Source organism: Pongo pygmaeus, chromosome 14, assembly GCF_028885625.2.
Source record: "Pongo pygmaeus isolate AG05252 chromosome 14, NHGRI_mPonPyg2-v2.0_pri, whole genome shotgun sequence".
NCBI lineage: Eukaryota > Metazoa > Chordata > Mammalia > Primates > Hominidae > Pongo > Pongo pygmaeus.
The window spans coordinates 33,997,342-34,020,833 of record NC_072387.2 but is presented as its reverse complement, the minus strand read 5'-3'; the positions used below and the strand labels follow the sequence as shown (position 1 = coordinate 34,020,833).

At 42.3% G+C, this 23,492-nt stretch overlaps 1 protein-coding gene across 9 annotated transcripts in view; it reads right to left on the bottom strand.

Annotated features, from left to right (window-relative positions):
• The window catches only part of ATP8A2 (ATPase phospholipid transporting 8A2), a 660,817-nt gene that overhangs the window by 480,807 nt on the left and 156,518 nt on the right, over window positions 1-23,492 (bottom strand). For all 9 annotated transcript variants that reach the window (XM_054446069.2, XM_054446071.2, XM_063650657.1 and 6 more), the window contains 7 exons: window positions 22,584-22,624; window positions 17,831-17,904; window positions 15,515-15,584; window positions 13,848-13,975; window positions 12,490-12,601; window positions 4,386-4,551; window positions 1,962-2,089 (listed from right to left, as the gene is read on the bottom strand). In XM_054446069.2, the coding sequence (XP_054302044.1) occupies window positions 1,962-2,089; window positions 4,386-4,551; window positions 12,490-12,601; window positions 13,848-13,975; window positions 15,515-15,584; window positions 17,831-17,904; window positions 22,584-22,624 (719 nt within the window). The remainder of the gene's footprint in view (window positions 1-1,961; window positions 2,090-4,385; window positions 4,552-12,489; window positions 12,602-13,847; window positions 13,976-15,514; window positions 15,585-17,830; window positions 17,905-22,583; window positions 22,625-23,492) is intronic.

Below are 23,492 nucleotides of genomic sequence, written 5' to 3'. Positions count from 1 at the left end.
TTTCCATGTTTAGCGCTTCCTTCAGGAGCTCTTTTAGGGCAGGTCTGGTGGTGACAAAATCTCTCAGCATTTGCTTGTCTGTAAAGTATTTTATTTCTCCTTCACTTATGAAGCTTAGTTTGGCTGGATATGAAATTCTGGATTGAAAATTCTTTTCTTTAAGAATGTTGAATATTGGCCCCCACTCTCTTCTGGCTTGTAGGGTTTCTGCTGAGAGATCCGCTGTTAGTCTGATGGGCTTCCCTTTGATGGTAACCCGACCTTTCTCTCTGGCTGCCCTTAACATTTTTTCCTTCATTTCAACTTTGGTGAATCTGACAATTATGTGTCTTGGAGTTGCTCTTCTCGAGGAGTATCTCTGTGGCGTTCTCTGTATTTCCTGAATCTGAATGTTGGCCTGCCTTGCTAGATTGGGGAAGTTCTCCTGGATAATATCCTGCAGAGTGTTTTCCAACTTGTTTCCATTCTCCCCTTCACTTTCAGGTACACCAATCAGACGTAGATTTGGTCTTTTCACATAGTCCCACATTTCTTGGAGGCTTTGCTCGTTTCTTTCTATTCTTTTTTCTCTAAACTTCCCTTCTTGCTTCATTTCATTCATTTCATCTTCCAGGGGTGACACCCTTTCTTCCCTTTGATCACATGGGCTCCTGAGGCTTCTGCATTCTTCACGTAGTTCTCGAGCCTTGGTTTTCAGCTCCATCAGCTCCTTTAAGCACTTCTCTGTATTGGTTATTCTAGTTATACAATCTTCTAAATTTTTTTCAAGGTTTTCAACTTCTTTGCCTTTGGTTTGAATATCCTCCCGTAGCTCGGAGTAATTTGATCGTCTGAAGCCTTCTTCTCTCAGCTCGTCAAAGTCATTCTTCGTCCAGCTTTGTTCTGTTGCTGGTGAGGAACTGCGTTCCTTTGGAGGAGGAGAGGTACTCTGCTTTTTAGAGTTTCCAGTTTTTCTGCTCTGTTTTTTCCCCATCTTTGTGGTTTTATCTACTTTTGGTCTTTGATGATGGTGATGTACAGATGGGTTTTTGGTGTGGATGTCCTTTCTGTTAGTTTTCCTTCTAACAGACAGGATCTTCAGCTGCAGGTCTGTTGGAGTACCTGGCCGGCCGTGTGAGGTGTCAGTCTGCCCCTGCTGGGGGGTGCCTCCCAGTTAGGCTGCTCGGGGGTCAGGGGTCAGGGACCCACTTGAAGAGGCAGTCTGCCCGTTCTCAGATCTCCAGCTGCGTGCTGGGAGAACCACTGCTCTCCTCAAAGCTGTCAGACAGGGACATTTAAGTCTGCAGAGGTTACTGCTGTCTTTTTGTTTGTCTGTGCCCTGCCCCCAGAGGTGGAGTCTACAGAGGCAGGCAGGCCTCCTTGAGCTGTGGTGGGCTCCACCCAGTTCAAACTTCCAGGCTGCTTTGTTTACCTAAGCGAGCCTGGGCAATGGCGGGCGCCCCTCCCCCAGCCTCGCTGCCGACTTGCTGTTTGATCTCAGACTGCTGTGCTAGCAAACAGGGAGACCCCGTGGGCGTAGGACCGTCTGAGCCAGGTGTGGGCTATAATCTCCTGGGGCACCGTTTCCTAAGCCCGTCGGAAAAGCACAGTATTCGGGTGGGAGTGGCCTGATTTTCCAGGTGCCGTCTGTCACCCCTGGAAAGGGAACTCCCTGACCCCTTGTGCTTCCCGAGTGAGGCAATGCCTCGCCCCTGCTTTGGCTGGCGCACGGTGCACTCACCCACTGACCTGCGCCCACTGTCTGGTACTCCCTAGTGAGATGAACACGGTACCTCAGATGGAAATGCAGAAATCACCCGTCTTCTGCGTCGCTCACGCGCGGAGCTGTAGACTGGAGCTGTTCCTATTCGGCCATCTTGGCTCCTCCCCCCGAATATAGTTCTTTTTTGAGCACTCAATTAAATGCCAAAGGCTCTGAAATAGCATTGGAAAATAGTGATTCAACTCGCTTTAATACTCACCCAGTTTATGAAAAGGGCTTGGGTATACTTCACAACCTCAAGAGTCACCAGCAGACTGATGGGAATAAGATTGTTGTATAAGATGATGAACGTCAGCAGGTTGTATCCAAAATTATCTGAGGTGGTGTCTGTGGAAGGAAACCAGAGTATCTGAAAGGTGTTCACAACCAAAGTCTATTGGCTCATTTAGAGATTCATGTTAAAATAGTTATTGAGCACCTCCTGTATGTCAGGAACTGTGAGTTCAAAGGCTGCTTTCTGTAGGAGGCACACAGGCCCCACAATGCAACTGCACAGCAGGATGCATCTACTTAAGAGAGGCTCACAAGACGTAGCGGGAACCAACACAGAAGGCTTTCTAATGGGAAAGTATGGTCATTGAAGGCCATCCAGAAGAAGAAATGCTGGTTTCAAGTTTTGAAGAACAGAGAAAAGAAGCAAACTTTAAAGAATGTAGAAAAGAAGACAGGCCTTTGAAATGGTTGTAAGGAACACTTACAAGCTCACTAAGGTAACATGTATATTGGGGATACTCCAAAGAGCTGGAAAGATGGACAAAAGTGTGAACAAGAGAAGCAGACCAAGAGAGAGAAGGCTTGAGCCCAACTAAAGATAAGAGAAGGGTTATCTGGAGGGAACAAGATCCCTAAGGATGGAACAGGACCCTAGGGGATGAAATCCACAGCAGAGGAAGCATCAGCTCCAGGAGGAACAGAGAATGGGGGAGGGAGAGGGGGACAAGGTCTGGGGGTATCAAAGGGAAAGTTCTTTCCTTGACAGCCATGATCTTCTGCTTGAAGGGTAAAGTAGTGAGATCTTCTTAACTCAGCAAGAGGCTTAAGGAGAAGGTTGCAACAGGGTTTAACTGATATTAAAGCTGTCTGTGAAGGGAACTAGAATGAGAATAAAGATAGAAGGCTAGGATTGGAGGGAGATTGAGAATTTGTAATGGCTCCAAACCATAGTTATTAGGTTTTTTCCCAGGAAATTACATCAAATGGTGGTAGTCTGATTCCGATTTAGAGTTCTGAAGCGTGGCTGTGATGGAAAGACAAGAAGCTGGGAAGGTACAGGGGTAGCAGGCATATGCTGGCCAGTAATTTTACCTTTCCACAATCCCTTCACTTCCTACTCACTACCAACCCTTCCACTTTTCCTGTTGGTTGCTTTTCTTCCTGACATATTACTTTGCTCTCCTGTTCTCCTGTAGAATTAAGGAGTTTCTACATAGGATCTCTAAGTTCCAATAGTTACAAATATCTCTAAGGTACAAACAAATATCTACCTGACAATTACAAATACAAGAAATACTAAAGAAGTTCTCCAGGATGAAAGAGATACCAGACAGTAATTAAAATCCACATAAACAAAGGACACTAGTAATGATAATTCTGTAGGATTTATAAAAGATAGTATAATTATATATTCTCAATTTTAAAAAAGCAATTGCTAAAAGCATCATAAAATTGCATTGTTGAACTTATATACATGTAATATATATGACAGTGCAAAGGAGTGAGGAGAGAATGAAGATACATGAAGCAAAGAAATGACACCGCTGTTAAATCCAAAGGAAGAAATGAAGAGCAAGACCTGGAAATGGTAAGTAAATATGTTAATATAAAACAACCCTGGCCAGGCGTGGTGACTCACGCCTGTAATCCTAGCACTTCGGGAGGCCAAGGCGGGTGGATTGCCTGAGGTCAGGAGTTCGAGGCTAGCCTGTCCAGCATGGTGAAACCCCGTCTCTACTAAATATACAAAAATTAGCCAGGCATGTTAGCACATACCTGTAGTCCCAGCTACTCAGGAGGATGAGGCAGGAGAATTGCTTGAACCCAGAAGGTGGAGGGTGCAGTGAGCCGAGATCACGCCACTGCACTCCAGCCTGGGCGACAGAGCAAGACTCCATCTCAAAACAACAACGACAACAACAAAAAACACTATCAATATACTTTTTTTCTTTTTTCCTTTAGCTTCTTTAAGAGACACAGATTATTATAACATTGTATTTTGGAGCTGACAACACAGATAAATGGAATGTAACAATGACAGCACCAAGCAGGAGACGAAATGGAGGTACACTGGAGTGACATTTCTGTGTTTGACTAGAATTGTTAGTATTAATCAAAAGTAGATTTGGATAAATTGGGAAATACATTGTAATTCCTAGGGCAACCACTAAGAAAATACTTTAACAAAGAGTTTAAAAATAACTATTTGAGTATAAAACAATTCCCAAATGTTCCCATCTTCGCTTGATCACACGATCCTAATCTCAATTCTCCTTGAGAAGCTGGCATTATGTACAGTAACCAAAGGGAACAGAAGGACGGCAGGGACACCACACATCAACCATGCCTGCAAGAACGTATCAAGAATGGTTTTCTTCCACTGGAACAAGCAACTCACCCCGACACTTACCCATCTTCTTGATGTACCAGTTCTTTTCGCCGTGAGACCTGTTCCAGTACAGGGCCCCCGCCGAGCTCACCAAGGCCATGACCAAGAGGATGCCAAACAACACCAGGATCTGCACGTTAGTCACCTTCTCAACGTTTGATCTCTTGAGAGGCGCTTTGGTTGAATTCTACACAACAGCATTGAAAGTCAGTAAGGGTCACAGAACAGATCTGGGGCAAGGGGTTGGGGGAAAGGAAGTAAAACAACCATATTTAACAACCAACAAGTAAAAGACTATTTTTTTGGCCAAATAATCAATGCAATTCAAAAGTGTACCATGCTCCTGAATCAATAGCTAGTTTTAAGTAATGAAGAAAGACGACACACTCTACCAGTTTAAAGAACACATTCCAACATTACATGATTCATTCTGTCCTTCTTATGATTATATCTTAGCATAAAATTGTCACTCTCCTTATCTTAGAACACAACAGGTTCTAAATATAGTCCAGTTTCAAAGAAATCAGAACACTCGTAATCCAAGAGAAACTTAGACATTCCACACCATAAAAATCTAGAGAAGACCTTCACGGTAATAGCACAGCTCTACAATAAATATACAGAGATATTTCTGAAGCACATATTTTTCCTCCTGGAGCTCAGAATTTGAGGAATAAAAAAGACATACACAAACACATACATATCAATAATGCAAAACAGAACATTAATGGGTTTCAAAATAAGTGGATGGACAAAAAGTTCATTTGGAGAACTGTGAACAAGAAGCAGGACCAGGAAGAGTCAGGAAGGGCCTGGGCAGGAGAAAGCTGAATGGCATCCTGAATGATGGAGACAGCAAAGGAGAAATGGAAGGAGAACGGCAACCTTATCACAGGCTTAGCACCTGCCTTCTCACTGCTGGGGGGAAACCAGCCCAGCTGGAGCCGAGGCCAGTGTTAGCAGGAGAGTATAGAAAGATTCATTAAAGCTGGATTCAAGAATCACTCCAGTTCAGGTGGAACATTTGGGACTAGATCCTCTCAGCCATGGGAAAGTCAACAGAACTGTCTGAGCAAGGCAGTTATGCACCTGAAGTCATTTTATTAAAAAATATCTGAAGGTACTTATGGTGGGCAAACTAATGACTACCCCTCCGCCCAACCAGTAATGCCCACATCCTACTTGTGGGGCACTGCAAGTATGTTATTTTATTTTTTGAGATGGAGTCTCACTCTCTCGCCCAGGCTGGAGTCCAGTGGCGTGATCTCAGCTCACTGCAACCTCCGCCCGGGTTCAAGCAATTCTCGTGCCTCGCCTCCCAAGTAGCTGGGACTACAGGCGCCCACCATCACGCCCGGCTAATTTTTTGTATTTTTAGTAGAGATGGGGTTTCACCATGTTGGCCAGGCTGGTCTCAAACTCCTGACCTCAGGTGATCCACCCTCCTCGGCCTCCCAAAGTGCTGGGATTACAGGCGTGAGCCACCATGCCTGGCCTGAGTGTGCTATTTTATACAGCAAAAGGGACTTTGCGGATGGGATTAAATTAAATTAACAACTGTGAGACAGGGAGAGATTATTCTGGATTACCCAAATGGACCCAATCTAACCACAAGGGTCATCAAAAGGGAGAACCTTTCCGAATTGTGCTCAGAGGGAGAGGTGGAGACAGAGAAATGATCAGAGTCCCCTCTGAAGCCTGCAGAAAAGAGCAGCCAACATCTCGAGTTTTAGCGTAGGGAGTCTACCACTCATAGTAGACTTCTCACCTATAGAACTGCAGCATAATAACTCATGTTTTTTTAAGTCACTAAAACTGTGGAAATCTGTCCCAGCAGCCAGAGGAAACCAGTACAGTAATAACAGCAGGTGGGGGAAGGAGACACTGAAGAGGGGAAAGCCACAGGGGAATTATTTGTAATCCATTCCTGGAGGTGAAATAATTCCTGACTTAAATCAGAAGTCAGGAATTGGACAGGGAGAGGCTCACACAGGAGTGTCAGCCTGCAGGTCTCCTTCCATGAGTCATGGGCCCAGGCTTTTTTTTTTCAGACAGAGTCTCACTGTGTTGCCCAGGCTGGAGTGCAGTGGCATGATCTCAGCTCACTGCAACCTCTGCCTCCTGGATTCAAGTGATTCTCCTGCCTCAGCCTCCCGAGTAGCTGGGATTACAAGTGTGTGCCACCATGCCTGACTAATTTTTTTGTATTTTTAGTAGAGATGGGGTTTCACCATGTTAGCCAGGATGGTCTCAATCTCCTGACCTCGTGATCTGCCCGTCTTGGCCTCCCAAAGTGGGAGGATTACAGGCGTGAGCCACCATGCCCGGCTGGGCCCGGACTTTTAAGAGACAACACCGATTTGCCAAGTTTGGATAATCTGAGAGTTTGTAAGGCACTAACCATAAAAATGGTACCTTGTGCCAAACTTAAGTCAGCATTCTCCTTCACTAGTCTCCATTGATCTGATCATTAAAAGAGCTAGGATGAAAATGTCTCCAAAGATAAGAATACAAATAAAGTCACAATGTGAAAATAAAACTGAGATGAAAACATAAGGCAATTCACTCCTAAGCTCCAAGAAAAATTTATACCACATCACTGAAATTGTTATTTGAATTCTATTGGCAAACCAAAAATACTATTTCCCCACAGTTTTCTTTGGGGGCAGAGGAGTTGGGGGATTGTACTGGTGATTTTGAAAAGCTAAGTCCTTTAAATATCTAAACAACACAGCAGCTTTTTCCTTTATTTCCATTTTTTTCCCTTTTACTTTATTTCTCTAAATTATTCATCCTTTATGGACTTAAAAATCCTCAGGAGTCTAAATGGAAATCCATTAGTAAAGGCCAGCTTATCATCAATCAAATACTGTATCAAGGACAACTGAGATGACACATCCAGGTCTGGCCTCATCGTAAGGGCCAGCAGGCCAGGTCCAGGACTGGTCATCCTAACTCTTAAAAACTAAGCATGATCTCATCATTCTTAATAAATATTCACTAAATGTACAGGCAGGAAAAAAATTATCATAAACCTCATTTCTATACCCCATTTGTTACTGACTTCTGATCTTTTTCAGTGGCTGAATTCTGGCCAATTAGGAGGATTAGAAAACTTTATCTTTCATCTAACAGAGGAGGAACAATCCCAAAACTTCAAACTTCAACATGTGCACTTTGTGGAAAGCCAACCTTGGCCTACTGACTCCCACCCCCTGAACATTTTTACTTGCAATGATCAATGATGAGTTTTCTTTTGTTTTGTTTGTTTGTTTGTTTGTTTTTTGGAGACAGAGTCTCACTCTGTCACCTGGGCTGGAGTGCAGTGGCATGATCTTGGTTTACTGCAACCTCCGACTCCCAGGTTCAAGTGATTCTTGTGCCTCAGCCTCCATAGTAGCTAGAACCACAGGTGCACACCATCACGCCCAGCTAATTTTTTGTATTTTTAGTAGAGACAGGGGTCTCACCATGTTGCCCAGGGTGGTCCTGAACTCCTGAGGTCAGGCAATCTGCCCACCTCGGCCTCCCAATGTGCTAGGATTACAGGTGTGAGCCACCACACCAGGCCCAATGATGAGCTTTTAATGTTAAATTCCTACAGGCATTATAAATTCTTCCATTAAATTCTTAAAGAACCCAGCTACTTCAGTGTAATTGACTTATAAATAGAAACAGGTCAAAATGTCAGATTTTGAAAAAGCTGAAATCAGACCTGTATCTTAGATATTTTATTCCCTCCTGAGAAAACAGGCCATGGAATTCTAGTTAGAGCAGCTGTGCCTAACCTTTTTGGCACCAGGTAATGGTTTCGTGGAAGACAATTTTTCCACAGACTTGGGTGGGGATGGTTTTGGGGTGACTCAAGTGCATTACATTTATTGTGTACTTTAATTCTATTACTCTTACATTGTAGTGTGTAATGAAATAATTATACAACTCACCATAATGTAGAATCAGTGGGAGACCTGACCTTGTTTTCCTGCAACTAGACAGTCCCATCTGCGGGTGATGGGAGACAGTGGCAGATCACTGGGCATTAGATTCTCATAAGGAATGAGCAACCTACATCCGTTGTATGCGCAGTTCACAACTGAGTTCACGCTCCTATGAGAATCTAATGCCACCGCTGATTGACAGGAGGCGGAGCTCAGGCAGTAATGTGAGGGATGAGGAGCTGTTGTAAATACAGATGAAGCTTCACTAGCTTGCTTGGCTCTCTCCTCCTGCTGTAGGGCCTGGTTCTTCACAGCCACAGACTGGTACTAGTCTGTGGCTTGGGGCTTGGGGACCCCTGGGTTACATTGACTCTGGAGTTTGACTGCCTGTGTTTTGTTTATTTGTTCTTTTTTTTTATTTTTAATTAATTAATTTATTTATTTTGAGATGGAGTCTGGCTCTGTCACCCAGGCTGGAGGGCAGCAGCACAATCTTGGCTCACTGCAACTTCTGCCTCCTGGGTTCAGGCAATTCTCCTGCCTCAGCCTCCTGAGTAGCTGGGATTACAGGCGTGCATCACCATGCTCAGCTAATTTTTGTATTTTTAGTAGAGATGGGATTTCACCATGTTGGCCAGGCTGGTCTCAAACTCCTGACCTCAAGTGATCCACCCGCCTCGGCCTCCCAGAGTGCTGGGATTACAGGCGTGAGCCACTGCCCCTGGCCGGACTGGCTGTGTTTTGAATCCTACTGGTTTTGTAAGCTTGGGTTACTAGGACACTCTATGCCGCAAGCCTCCTCATCTGTAAAATGAGCACACACTACCCAGCCGTTGTGAGGAATCATGAGTTGATACATGTGCATCACTCAGAATAGTGCATGATTTCTTGTAATTATGTTTGCTGTAATTAGTGTGATAATCTCTCTTTTTCCCATTAAATCAACCAATAGAAATAATAGACATAAATATTTCTACAAGCAAGTAAACTAAACATGAACTGAAGGAACCTTGAAGGGCAAAAGGCATTGAGGTGAGAGACTTTAAGAAAAAAAAAAAAAAAGGTAGAAGAACCCGACAGCAATTGAGTCTCCTCTCTGTGGTCAAGCAGCACAAGCACAGACAAACAATGTTATTTCACAAACAGGATGGCTTCCAGCTATGTGTGTTATATTCCTTTTGAAAGCTCATTATTTTTACCTGTTGTTTCAGCCCTAAAGGCACAGCAGGTCTAGCACAGATGTTTCTGGGGTTTTCCATCATTTTACACGTGAGCAGTCAACAAGCAAGAAGCCTTGCAAAGAGGTTTCTCACACCTAGGGGCAAGGAAAAGTGCCTCTCACACTCACATAATGCAAACTCAGTGCATGCCTTACTCACTGAAGAGAAGACTGGAGCGTTTTAAAGGATAGTTTAATTAACTCATGTAATATTGGTTTTCTAGAGCAAAAGCTATATTACCAATGTATGCTCTAGAAAACCAATATTACAATCTGTAAAAAAAAAAAAAAAAAAACCAGTGTATAAGAAACATTGGAAAGTGCTTAAATTTATAATATGCACAATCTTAAAACTAGTTTTGGGGCCTTGACCAAATGTGAGCTAGCTACCCATGATCTGTTTGCCACTTCATCATAAAAAACAGAAGTAGGCTGGGAACTGTGGCTCATGCCTGTAATCCCAACACTTTGGGAAGCCGAGGTGGGTGGATCGCTTGAGTTCAGAAGTTCAAGACCAGCCTGGGCAACATGGTGAAACCCCGTCTCTACAAAAAATACAAAAATTAGCCAGGCATGGTGGCGTGTGACTACAGTCCCAGCTACTCAGGAGGCTGAGGTGGGAGGATGGCTTGAGCCTGGGAGGCTGAGGTTGCAGTGAGCCAAGAGTTCACCACCACACTCCAGCCTGGGCAACAAAGCCAGACCCTGTCTCAAAAAAAAAAAACCAAACAAACAAAAGCCAGAAGTAGTGATTTGTGGTTAGTGGAGCTCCCAAAGCGTTCAACAAGGGTTACTGACACTGCACTATGGGAGTTAAAGGATACTTTCTAGGTGGCAGGGTACTAAACTATTTTTTTTTTTTTTTGAAATGGGGTCTCACTATGTCACCCAGGCTGGTCTCAAACTCCTGGTCCCAAGTGATCCACCATCTCAGCCTCCTGAGTTCTTGCATGGCTAGAGCACTAAACTATTCATCAAGATAAAGTCTTCATATGCAGGCTGCTCAGAAACAATAAACTTACAGCATTCCAGTCAGCCCTTGTGAATGGAAAAGGACCTAGCAGGGGGGATGGATAAGGCACACCTCAGATACACTAAATAATCCTGATCCACCCAAGAGCTGCCTCTCAGCATTCACCAACTCTTCATTTTTCTAGCTGCCATGGAGCCCTCCCACCTTGCTTCAACACACAAGCTCTGCAACAGGCCACTGCACCTGGGCCCCTACCTTTCCAGCTCCTGAACTTCCCTCTGTACTCCCACTCCCTCAAGAGCTCTCTCCTCCTTGCCTCACACAGTCAAGGACACAACTCCCTTGAGTACCCCCAAGCAGAGGGTGCGCCAGTAGACATCTGCATCCTTTGGCCTCTGAAGGTAGCATTACTGGATGTATATTCAAGACCTGGTAATACTTCTGGACCTTTATTCCTTGGATGCCATGTTAAAAAAAAAAAAAACTCACTCAAAATTCACGCCTTTTGGCTACACTACCTTCTGCCCCTCCCCTGTAGCCAGGCCACCGACCTCTCGGTTGCTCCCTGTCACTCACTGAAGACTTGACAACTGGCTCATGGCATTCCTCTCTGGCCCAGCCTCACCATTATGGCATCTTCAAAATCACAGCGCTGGCCCATCAAATGCCTTAATCTCTCAGTTCCTTACTTGTCAACGTCGAAAGGCCTTCAACAGCTCTGCCTTTGTCTTCCTACTCGCACGGGTCACTCCCAGGTCTCCCATGCTAGAAACTCTCTACCCCAGAAATACAAAGACGAGACTCCACCCACTGATCAGCCTGTCACTCAGCAACTCCAACAATCCTCTTCAACTTCAGGGAGTCTCTCAACCCTTCTAATCCCATCTCTCCTCTCTGTCTCCAATGTGTTTACTAGCTGGGATGGCCACCAAGGTCTACTGCTTCAACTCCTCTAATACTTACCTCTTTCATCTGACTATCATTTGACCTCAAAGAGGAGACCAACACAACAGTCTCCTTTCCCTAGCTCAATATCTAAAATGTGCTTCTGCCAGGGGAATCATTCTTAGCATGTAGTCGACTGGCTTCCAGCCTAGGTTGAATGACCCTCCTATAGACACTGACAGCACTTAGTAATGACACACATTCCAGTATCTCTCTCTCTCTCTATTTTGTCATTCTATATTACTCCTTAGCCTGACTGGCTCCCCGAGGATAAGCCTGGGCCTTTCACTATTGCACCCATGTGGTCTAGCACTAGACTTGGTACGTGGTCACTAAATATTTTTAAATCAAGAAATACAGCCAAATGTGCATTTTAGAAGTTATACAAAAGAACAGACAAGCTGAAAATCCAATTCTCATTAATAGCCACCATTAGCAAAAATAAGATGCCAAGTGATACCAAACAAATGTAAGAAATGACATACAGGCACACTGATTTCTGTAGAATTTCAAAAGCTGTCTGGCAAAATATGTCATAATAGCAATGTGACTTATAAATTCACAAACAATTATTTAAAAAACATTAACAGGAAAAAGAGCAAAATCATTTTAACTTCACTTTTTTCTTCGGTCTATGAAAACTAAACAGTTCAAAAATAACTGATTTTAAAGTGTCTAAAGTTCAGTTAAATAAGATAATTTGTTATAAAATCCTAATGAATGGGATAAAGAGGAGAAGTAGAAAGAGAAATTTAAAAGTTAGAACTAATTCCCGCTTAAGTCCAGAAGATAAAATAAGTTAGAATTGATTGTTCCCCTAATCCAGAAAACAAAGGCCATTTGTAGTTCAGGCATACGGTAACAAATATCAGATAAGAGAACAGAAATCTAGAAAAAACTACCTAAGGAACTAAAATAAAGGCAGTTCTTTCCAAATTTAGGTTCATAGACAAACCTGAACTTCCTAAATGCAACATCTGCATTTTCCACCTTCTAGTCAATAAAAGCAGAAAGAAAAAAAAGACTGAAATCAGCATAGAAATGTTTTACCTGCATGAGTTTGGTGTCATGTCCAGTATAAACAACTATGCCAAAGACCCACTGAGTATTTCTAAGCTGTGTACCTCTTAATAAGATCTGGTCAGGCCCAAGGGCAACAAGGCTAAAAATAAAAAACAACAATGATATTTAATGATAGTCTGGAAAATAAGCATGAGTTTTTCCCTTAAACACGAACCCACAATAAATCAAATGTTCCCTTTCCTCCAATTTGAACTACTTCACTGAGAAACACAGACAACAAAGGTTACCATTGGCTTAATCTACCCCAAAAGAACCCACAGAAAGCTTTATTTTACACTCATCACTACAGAAAAAAATGCTTTTTCTATAAAATGTTACAGGGAATTATATCTCTCATGATCCTGTTATGAAAATACCCAGAAAGGAAGTTGCTAAAATAACAACCGAAGCTTACTCATTTGTAGTAAGTATTATTATTGGAAGTATTATTATTATTGTTATTTGTAAAATAAATCTAGTGTATTTTACAGACTATTAGAAAGGAGTAAAATTTTAAAAAGCAGCAACCTATTATATGAATTTTTTTAAGGATGACTTAATGAGTAAATAAAGACCTGAGTGACAATTTAGAAATTCAAAATGGGGAGCCTGTAGTATAGCTATGTATGCTAAATGAAACCAAGAAGCAGTCACACTTAGTTGTCATATTTATAATAATTTGGGTTGATTCCTATGATCAGGTCCTTCCAAGCCTTGGGTCGTCAAAATATAAAGGACATTGCAAGAGGCTGGGTTACAGGGTTGGAGGGGGCATTGGCAAGAGGCTCAAGACAAACATGGCCAGAAGGTAGAAACTGCTCTCCAACATCAGAACAAAAGACAACTCCAGAACAACATAATAAATGCCAGAAGAACAAAGATAACAGAATATAGACAGGAGGGTACTGAATATTCTAAAGGAAGAATAAGTGTTCATTTCATTCAACTTTCTAAAAACAAACAAATGCTTCTTAGAAGTAGGTTAGCAAAAAAAAAAAAAAAAAAACATACACACGCACACATTTCTGTAACAAGTGTATTAGCTTGTATACACCTCAGATAACTCTCCTCTGCTTTTCTGGACAATTTTATGCAGCTAAAACCATTTCTCCTGCCTGGCAGAGAGTAGGCACAGAAAGAATATGCCACATGCTTTGAGCCTCATCTGAGGCCCTTGGGCTCAGGGTTTTTTTCTTAAATCTAAGGAAGGCTTTAAATTAATTGAAAGGGTATGAAATTTCACTGTTTTAAAATATTACAAAACTAGGAAACAAACATATTTTCCAAAGCTCCAGTAATTCTTAGTCACATAGTTTAAAAGACAGTGAAGAAAAGGCATATAATACCTTTTCCCATCTAAGTTCAAGTTTCCAGTGAAGTCATAGAGGTGGCGGTTGGGCCCTTCACACTCTATAGTTCCAGATAACTTCATCAGAACTTCACGTGTTTGCATGTCAGCAGTGTGACTCAAACCCTGAAAGATTAAACCAAAAGAGGAAGTCAAACACAATCTTCTGTGCTTAGGGACACCATTCAGCATCCCTATGGTTAATCAAAAGGAAAAATAAGGCATCTCCAGTACAATAATTTGGGGGGCTAACAAGTCAAACTGTCAGCCCCTCAAGGCAGACTTTTCCAGTAGCTTTTGCCACAACGATCTAATGCAAAAGTGGCAAAAGAATGTAATGAAGCTAAAAGTTAAGATTCCACCACTGTACTGGAAACATCCGTGCATAAGTAATAATTAACATACCCCAGCACCTTACAGCAAGCATAATCCACTAGCTGTACTCTAACACTGGTCATAAAGATAGAATAGAGTAGCCCTTCAATATTTTACATTATCTAGCGCTCTTCACTTTTTCTTTAAGAGACAGGGTCTTACTCCGTCCTCCAGGCTGGAGTGCAGTGGTGCAATCATGGTTCACTGAAGCCTCAAAATCCTGAGCTCAAGTGATCCTCCCACCTCAGCCTCCTAAGTAGCTGGGACTACAGGTATGTGCCATCATGCCCAGCTATTCTTTAAGTTTTTTGTAGAGATAGGGTCTTGCTATGTTGCCCAGGCTGTAACTGTTCTTTTAATGGAAAAAAAGTCTAAAGCAAATATCTACAGTAGAAAAGAAAGAATACGGACAGAATTGCTGAATTCAACTTTAAGCAGCAAAAATTTTTTTAAGTGTCAAAATGCTTAAAATGTTTATATGTTAAAGACCATTCTCCATTCTTGGCCGGGTGCAGTGACTCATGCCTGTAATCCCAGCACTTTGGGAGGCCAAAGCAAGCAGATAACTTGAGTTTAGGAGTTCGAGACCAGCCTGGCCAACATGGTGAAACCCCATCTCTACTTTAAAAATATAAAAATTAAGCCAGGTGTAGTAGCATGCACCTGTAGTCCCAGCTACTCGGGAGGCTAAGGTGGGAGAATCGCTTGAACCCGGGAGGCAGAGGTTGTAGTGAGCCGAGATCGCATCACTGCACTCCAGCCTGGGCAACAGAGCAAGGCTCCATCTCAAAAAAAAAAAAAAAAAAAAACCAAAAAAACAAAAAAGACTATTCTTCATCCTAGAATTAAATATATGGTAAGAATAGTTTTCTTTAAGGCATGGAAGTTTTGTGTCTAATTATATCACCCTCTAGGATTAGAATCTTTATTACAACAATGATGTAAACTGGGGTACCTGGAGCTTTTCTGCTCCATTTGTCCGCTAAGCTGTGTCCTTCCCAGCCACTCAGCTTCATCAAGATGTCCCCTCTCTCCAGCATCACAGCAGAGAGCACAATAAGATGCTATATGAAGGCCTGGCACCCTGCATCACCTAGAGTTTGATGCAGCCTGCTTTTTCCGGATACATTCTCCCTCATCATAAATGGCATATTCTTCCCATAGATTCCATTAGGGCTAAGGCATAACCCTTTGTGGCTGAATATTTTATTTCTCTAGAAAAAGATATGTGGGGACCACATTTGCAGTTGTGTCTACCGTAACAACACAAGTCATCAGAGGTGACTTTACCTGACGTATTTTAAGGTTCGTCTCCCCATCCAGATTAGCTGTTTCAACATAACACATTGCCTGAGGTTCACTAAGGAGAGAGAAAAAAAGAGCCAAGTTTCATAAGGTCCTTTCCACAAGTTCACAGCTTAGAAAATCTCTATTATGGAATCTGTGTCTGCTGATTGGCCCTTCAAAATAAATTGTTATAAATAACCACGATAGTAGGAGTAATGGATGAAAAAGGAAACACACACTCATCTTTGGGACTCAGCACCAGTAGAGAGTGATTTGCCCAGATGATCTGCCTTTGTAAGCCCCACATAATGACTGCTGAACCTCAAGAAGACAGGAATGAACTGAAGATGAAAGAGAAGGGGAAACATGTGATGTCCCCACTCAGACCCAACTACTGGGTTCAGGCAGTCCTTCAAGTCTGGGGCTGGGCCTGACCAAAAAGGCTGCCCAAGGCATGGCCAGTAGAAACACACATTTTTTGAAGAAAACAACAGCCAGAGGAGTTGAAGGATCGAGGCACAGGCTTGGCAAGGCTTTAATTCTCTGCCATTTTTACAATCTCAAGGCCAACTTTTTAATCAAAACACCTAGCATTAAGGACAGAAAACTCGAAGAATTAATAAAAATAAGCATAACAGACATTATAATCCTATTTCTAATCTTTGAGTTTAGCTAAGTTCACACAGTTAGTGATTAACCGCCCCCTGACTCTTCCAACTAAAAAACCACTAGTTTAGGTAAAAATCCCCTAGCACTACCTTTATGGGCTATATGGCCTTGGCAAATTGTTTAGTCTCTCCATATCTCAATCTTGTCATGTACAAAGGAAGGCTATCCAGGGTTATTGGGAAGATTAAGTGGGACAACCTCCTCAACACGTTGTTCGGCACACAGCACACACTCAGACACTAATAATGAGCACGCTGGAAACATGATGTCAGCTAAAGCAATCTGGTATTAAGACCAAGTTAAAAAAAAAAAACTGGCTGGGCACTGTGGCTCACGCTTGTAACCCCAGCACTTCGAGACGCCGAGGCGGGAGGATTGCTTGAGGCCAGGAGTTCCAGAACCAGCTTGGGCAACATCTACAAAAAAATTTTAAAAATTAGCCTCTACAAAAAAATTTAAAAAATTAGCCAGGCATGGTGGCATGCACCTGTAGTCCCAGCTACTCAGGAGGCTGAGATGGGAGGATCACTTGAGCCCAGGAGTTTGAACTTACAGTGAGCTATGATTGAGCCACTGCACTCCAGCCTGGGTGACAGAGTAAGACCTTGTCTCCAAAACAAAACACACACACACACACTCACACACACACACACACACATTCAATTTTCTAGGGTCACAGCCAAGACTTAAAGCCTGAACTATCAAGTGATCAATATTTTAATATTTCTAAGAGTTTCTTTGTTGTCAATCAATATGGACAAACATAAATCTTGCCCTGTGTTACTGGTTCTTTTTCCCCCTCCATAGGCCTGGAGTCCTATTTTTAAATCTATTATCTCAAGCAGAAAATTAATGCTTAGGCTTAAAATCCAATGAGTGATTAACTTCAATACAAGAAACGCTGTCTGCAATCAAAGAAAATGCAAACAGCATGCATATCTATGATTCCCAACAGTGTATAAATATAGGAAGTTATAGTCCTAACGTCATACAATTTAATCTTGAATTCAAGAATAGATGTCAATTCTTGCCCTAATTTTGGCTTTCTTTCCTAGCTATGTACTTTCGTGTATCAAGCCCAAAAAAAGTCAAGAACTGCACTGAGTGATGATTCCTTCCTAGAATAAAACTACCTAGAGAATGTGAAAATGATACTTGGACAGAAAAGGGGCAAAACATGGGTGGATGAAGAGCAAACACCATCTGCTGGTCACGATTACGCTGAGAAAACACCCGTGGTTCTTGAACAGCTATCAACGTGTAGCACTGGGTTCTGCAGGACAGACTGCTGGCAGGGCCCATCAGGATACAGATTCTGAAATCTCAGATATTCTGCAACCTGACATTAATGAATGGACCACTCCACTGCTCTTGACTCAGTATCCCTATAAATAAGAAAAACCCCCCAAATAGCCAGGAGAGTAAGTGGAGTCAATACACATAAAAGAGTTCAGAAAAAGCACAAAGGAATGAATGTGAGAAAGAAACCAAGGGTCACGGCAGGAGAAGGCAAATGACAAGAAATGGAAGAATGGGACAGAGAGAAGATGGTAGAAGGGAAGAGGCTGCTCAAGATTGCCCCAGGCGCTGCTTAATATTTTATTGTTCTTAACATTGATTGCAAAAAAGGTGCCCACTAGCACAGCTAACCTGGAGGACAGCAGGACCACATCTGCTGGAAGATACTGCCCATTGACGACCTTCACAATGTCTCCCACTGCCACCTAGAGAGACAGGGACGAGGACAGAGGGGCACGAAAGAAAAGAAACAAAACACACATGGTGAAAAAGGTGCTTAAATATTTGGAGAAAAAATTACTATATAACTAAGCCATGAAGTTTAAGATGGAGAAGCCCAAATTATTTTCTTTGACAAGAACAAAAGGAAAGTGCTTCCATGCAGACACTGGTAATGTTGCCTTTTTTTGCAATGATGTTTAATAAAAAAGGAAAGGGAGAGGGAGAAAAGGGCTAAGTCAGAACAGCTACAGAGATCTCGTTTTCTTACAGTTATCCATCCATTTACAAATACTTGAGCATTTCCATAGCTGCACACAGTAGGGTAGAAGGGTCACGCACACACCACCAGAGCCAGCCTAATGCCTGGGCTCAATCCCCACTGCACCCCTGACGAGCTGTGTAACGATGAACAAGTTATGTAAACTCTGTGTGCCTCAGTTTCCTCATCTATATAATGAGGATAAAGGCACATATTTCATAGAGTGACTACAAGGATCAACTGAGTTAACACACATAAATTTTTCTCTGTTTTATAAATTTTTCTCTGTTTCACAAATTGAGGTGCAGAAAACAAAATAACTTGATCACAGTAATACAGCCACTGAGTGTTAGAACCAGGATTCAAAACTGGGCAAGCTGCACAGAAGGCCAATCCTCTGATTAAAAGGCAACAGTAAATTCACACATGAAAAGTGCACCTAAAAGTCCCCCTGGAAATATACCACATAAAATGGAGAAGATTTGTACAGCCTCAAGAAATTCCCAGAAAAAGGATCATGGCCAAAGTCAGAGAGCACCTTGGGGAACAGACTCCACTAGACAGAAGATCTCAAGCCAAGGAAAAGGGCTGTAGTCTCCAAAATGGCACCATGGCCAAGTGTCCACAGATCCTTTCAGTAACATCGCAGAAAGCACTAGGGTGGAGAGAACGGGGGCTTTCAAATCAGGCAAGCCTAACTCCAATCCTAGCTTTATAGCCGTGTACTAGCTTTGTGATCTCGGCAAGCTGCTTCGCCTCTCAGCGCCCCAGCGTCTCACGTCTGAAACAGGAAAACAGTGCCACCGGCCTTGTAAGGTGAACGCAGTGACTAAGGAAGTATACACGGCACCTGGCATAAAACAGGGCCATATAAATGTCAGTCTCCATCAGTGGGAGTATAATTGAAAGGACATCGTGAGTGTGAAGGTCAAGGACATTAGAATTCTCTGATGATACCAGAAGACCATTCCTAGTACAGTAATAATTGCAAAGTTCAAAGTGGGCATTTATGCTTTCTATTTCCTATTCTAACCATGTTACTGTTCTCTTAGAAACCAGGAATTTCAAGTGATACGATACTTGTGAAAAACTGCCGGATCTTATAAGCTAGCAGGTGCCCATGTTTAATTTTCTGTTGGGAAAAAGGTAAGTCTACTGAAAAGTATCCTATTGGTGCTTTACGTTGTTTATTAAAGTGTCTGGGGAAAATGCCACAAAGCTGTTTTAACAACCACCAGTACAAAAGCAATGGATGTTATGTGAATTGAAAGTGTTTTTTAAAAGTAAAAAATATTTTGGCCAGGTGCAGTGGCTCATGCCTATAATCCCAACACTTTGGGAGGCCAAAGCAGGCAGATCACTTGAGGTCAGGAGTTCAAGACCAGCCTGGCCAACATGGTGAAATTCCCATCTCACTAAAAAAAAAAAAAAAAATTAACTGGGCGTGGTGGTGGGTACCTGTAGTCCCAGCTACTTGGGAGGCTGAGGCAGGAGAATCGCTTGAACCCAGGAGGCAGAGGTTGCAGTGAGCCAAGATGGCACCACTGCACTCCAGCCTGGGCAACAGAGCGAGACTCCATCTAAAAAGAATAAAATTAAATTAAAACTATTTCATATGAATAGTTTCATTACATATAAAAATCAGAAGAAGTAATTAGTAAAGAAAAAACACTAGACAAGAAAATTTGTCATGTTTTCAAATTAAAAAAGGCAGTGGATTTTTTTAAATTCAAAGTGGGAGGAGAAGAGAAATTATGGCTTTCTCTCATCTTTACTCTCTAAATAAAGAAACATTCCTATCCCAGTAACCAAGTACTGAGAAGTTTTGTGTACATAAGAAACGACTTACTTGGATTTTGCTTGAAAAAAAAAATTTTTTTTTTGGTTGTTTGTTTTCTGTTTTTGAGACAGGGTCTTGCTCTGTCACCCAGGCTGGAGTGCAGTGGCGCGATCAAGGCTCACTGCAACCTCCACCTCCCACGCTCAAGTGATCCTCCCACCTCATCCTCCTGAGTAGCTGGGATTACAGACATGCACCACCACGCCCGGCTGATTTTTGTATTTTTTTGTAGAGATGGGGTTTGGCCATGTTGCCCAGGCTGATCTTGAGCTACTTGAGCTAAAGTGATCCAGCCGCCTCAGCCTCCCAAAGTGCTAGGATTGCAGGCATGAGCATGCCCGGCCTGGAAATGGTTTTAATGTTCTTACATGATTGTTCCTTGTGTGTGCAATACTCCCTCAAAGAATTAGTACAGTGGGAACAGAAATTCTCCAGATCCCTGAATCCACTCTATCCTCAGAGAGTTCCTCAAGTCTCTTAATTTTGAAGAAGTAGCTGAAAGATCTTCTCGAAGTCAATCAAAGCCACCGAGATCCACCTGAGAGCTGCCTCTTGGCGCTCACCAGTGACTCAGCTACAGCCCAGGGGACAGCAGATCTGAGCTTCAGCACTTCAGATTAGATTATTATCATTTTGGGGACCTTAAGGACAGCCAGCTTCCCCTTGCCTGACATCTCCGCCCTCTCCTGTATTCTCATCCTCACACTGAACTACTCACAGTTCCGCAGCTAGTTACCCCCGATTCACCCTTCAAGAGAGCAATAGAGCATCTCTGGAGGGCAGACTTTCCTGATCTGAACCACTGGGTCTAGGTAGGTGGCCCCTCCCAGTTCTTCCCAAAGTGGAAGCTTTCTCCTACACAAAGCTCAGCAACTGCACTGTATTAGGTTAGTTGCCTCTCTCTCCCAGGACAACTGTGGTTCTTGAGAGTGCTCCCTACACCATCGGCATCAGCCTCAACTAATAATTTGCTTAAACGTGCAAATTCTAGGGCCCCCACCTGAGACCCAGTGAATCAGATAGCCTGGGAGTGGGCCCAGCCATCTGGGTTCTAGCCCCCCTGTGGACGGTGACTGGGATGCCCACTGAAGTTTGAAACTCCTTCAGGGAAGCACTGCGCTTCATTCTTCCCATGCCTAGTACAATCCCTGGCACATGCCAGGAGCTCCACTGAAATAAACCAAGTAAATACATTTTAAATGGAAATAAAAATGCGTGTGGTACAGTATATAACCGGTGTTTCTTTGTTATTGTTGTTTTTCTCCCAAATGAACAATGGAAACAGTCATGAGTTTTAGGAGTCTGCAAAGCCGTCAGCTCCTGGACCACAGAAGACCATCAATCAGAGACCATCACTCCATTTTCTGCTGTTTCAAGTAACGTCAGGCCCTCTGAATCCAAATCATTCTTCACTCTAGCTGATACTGATACCTTTCTGGGGAGTGAGTAACAAGAGGAACCCTAGAGAAATAGAGGGGCAATTTCCCCCTGGGAGAACCCCTGAATTCCTTCAGCATTGGGACCATTTCTCCCACTGTGAGTCAAGAATTCCCAACCTCCTGACCAAGAACCATGACCTTTCCAAATGTGCAGTTGATGAACGTTTGCAGCATAGGACTTCAAGATTGCGGTAAAGGTTAAGGCGTTACTGTAAAACACTGTAAAGGAGAAATTTCTTTAAAGGGTGGCGGATTCTCCTAAAACAAAGTAAAGTAAAACGAAAACTAAAGCAAATGCTGCAGTTACCATATCACGGGCATTTTTCAGATATAAAAGACTGTAAGAGGCATTTAAAAACATTGTTTACTAAATGTTTAGCAAGAAAAGCTATTTCAAGTTACCCTTCTAAAAAGCCATTTTCTTTTAAAATCATATTAATCAGCTTTGAATGCTGGACTAATGAGAGTCATCCCCCAACACATCTTGTGTCCATTAAGAAGGTCCAGCTAAAACACTCATTTAAAAAGCTAATTTTATCAGATATAAAATACCTAGATGGTACGGCAGATCTCTTCTAAATTTTCTACTCATCACCATAAACAACCAAAAAACCACACCATTCTTCAAACTTCTAAACCTCATAATTCCAGGGACGTGGAAGCAAAGCTTTCCTTGCTACTATTAAGAGCAGCTAACTGCTGTGCTAGAACAGAAAGAATCGGGGTGGTTTCTTACCCCCTTTCCACCACTCTGTAGTTAATGACCTTTCCACCCAAAAATGTTAAAAGTGAGAATCACAAATGCTAAAAACAAAAATAAACTTTAACTTAGGTTAAGACAACAGAGGACCAGGGAAAATGTTTCTCAGATTGGATTTAGAAACTAGAAAATACTTTGAGATTTCAGAAATGTCAATCAGGAGCGATGAAGTTCATAGCTTGAAGTGACACATTGGGCCCTTACTAGAAGGGGCAAGGGACAGAATAAACATGCATCAGGTCTCAGCAGACCTCATAGAAAACTCTACTATGACTAACACAAACTTTATACTGCAATCAAGACCAGCAATTCATTACACGTCTTCAAACCAATAGTACTGGTACATCTTTAAAATTAGTTTTTACCTCTTTCCACATAATGGTATGCCACATACCATTTCGTAACACTGAAAAAGAGAAAAATAAAATATTCGTTAATACTGGTAATAAATTGAATCAGCTTCCTAAAATCCAAAAGCTTTCTTTTAGAATTCCATTTATTAATTCTAACATACCCTATCTTTAGCCACGATGGCATAACATCAGCACCCCTACCTCAAAATGGAACACCAATGTATGGTATGTACCTCTGTAACATATATACATTAATGCATACACATAAATGTTTATGTATGTATGTAAGTGAAATCTACTTATTTTCAGTCCAGAAGAAAAAAAAAGCCTGCTGTTCCACAATTTAAAAAAAACTAAACAGCTGGGCGCAGTGGCTCATACCTGTAATCCTAACACTTTGGGAAGCCAAGGCAGGCAGATTGCTTGAGCCCAGAAGTTTGAGACTAGCCTGGGCAACAAGGTGAAACCTATCTTTACCAAAAATACAAAAATTAGTCGGGGGTGGTGGTGCGTGTCTGTAGCCCCAGCTACTCAAGAGCCTGAGGTGGGAGGATCACCCGAGCCTGGGAGGTCAAAGCTACAGTGAGCCATGATCATGCCACTGCACTCCAGCCTGGGCAACAGGAGTGAGACCCTGTCTCAAAAAATTAAACAAACAAACAAAAAATTGATGTTGTAGAAATAAAACAATGAAAAGTAAAAGAGGGAAGGAGAGATTATAAATGAAGGACGTGAATGCTTAGACTTTTTATGGACATAAAAACTGTCTAGTTCCTGAAAATTACAACCTTTTCTAACATTCTAAAATGCACAAATGCTGTTCAAACTTAATTATCAGGACTAAAATTACGTTCAATTTGTTTGTTATTTTACTATTTCTTTAAAGTATTTTATAGATCATCTTGCCAATTTATCTCAATA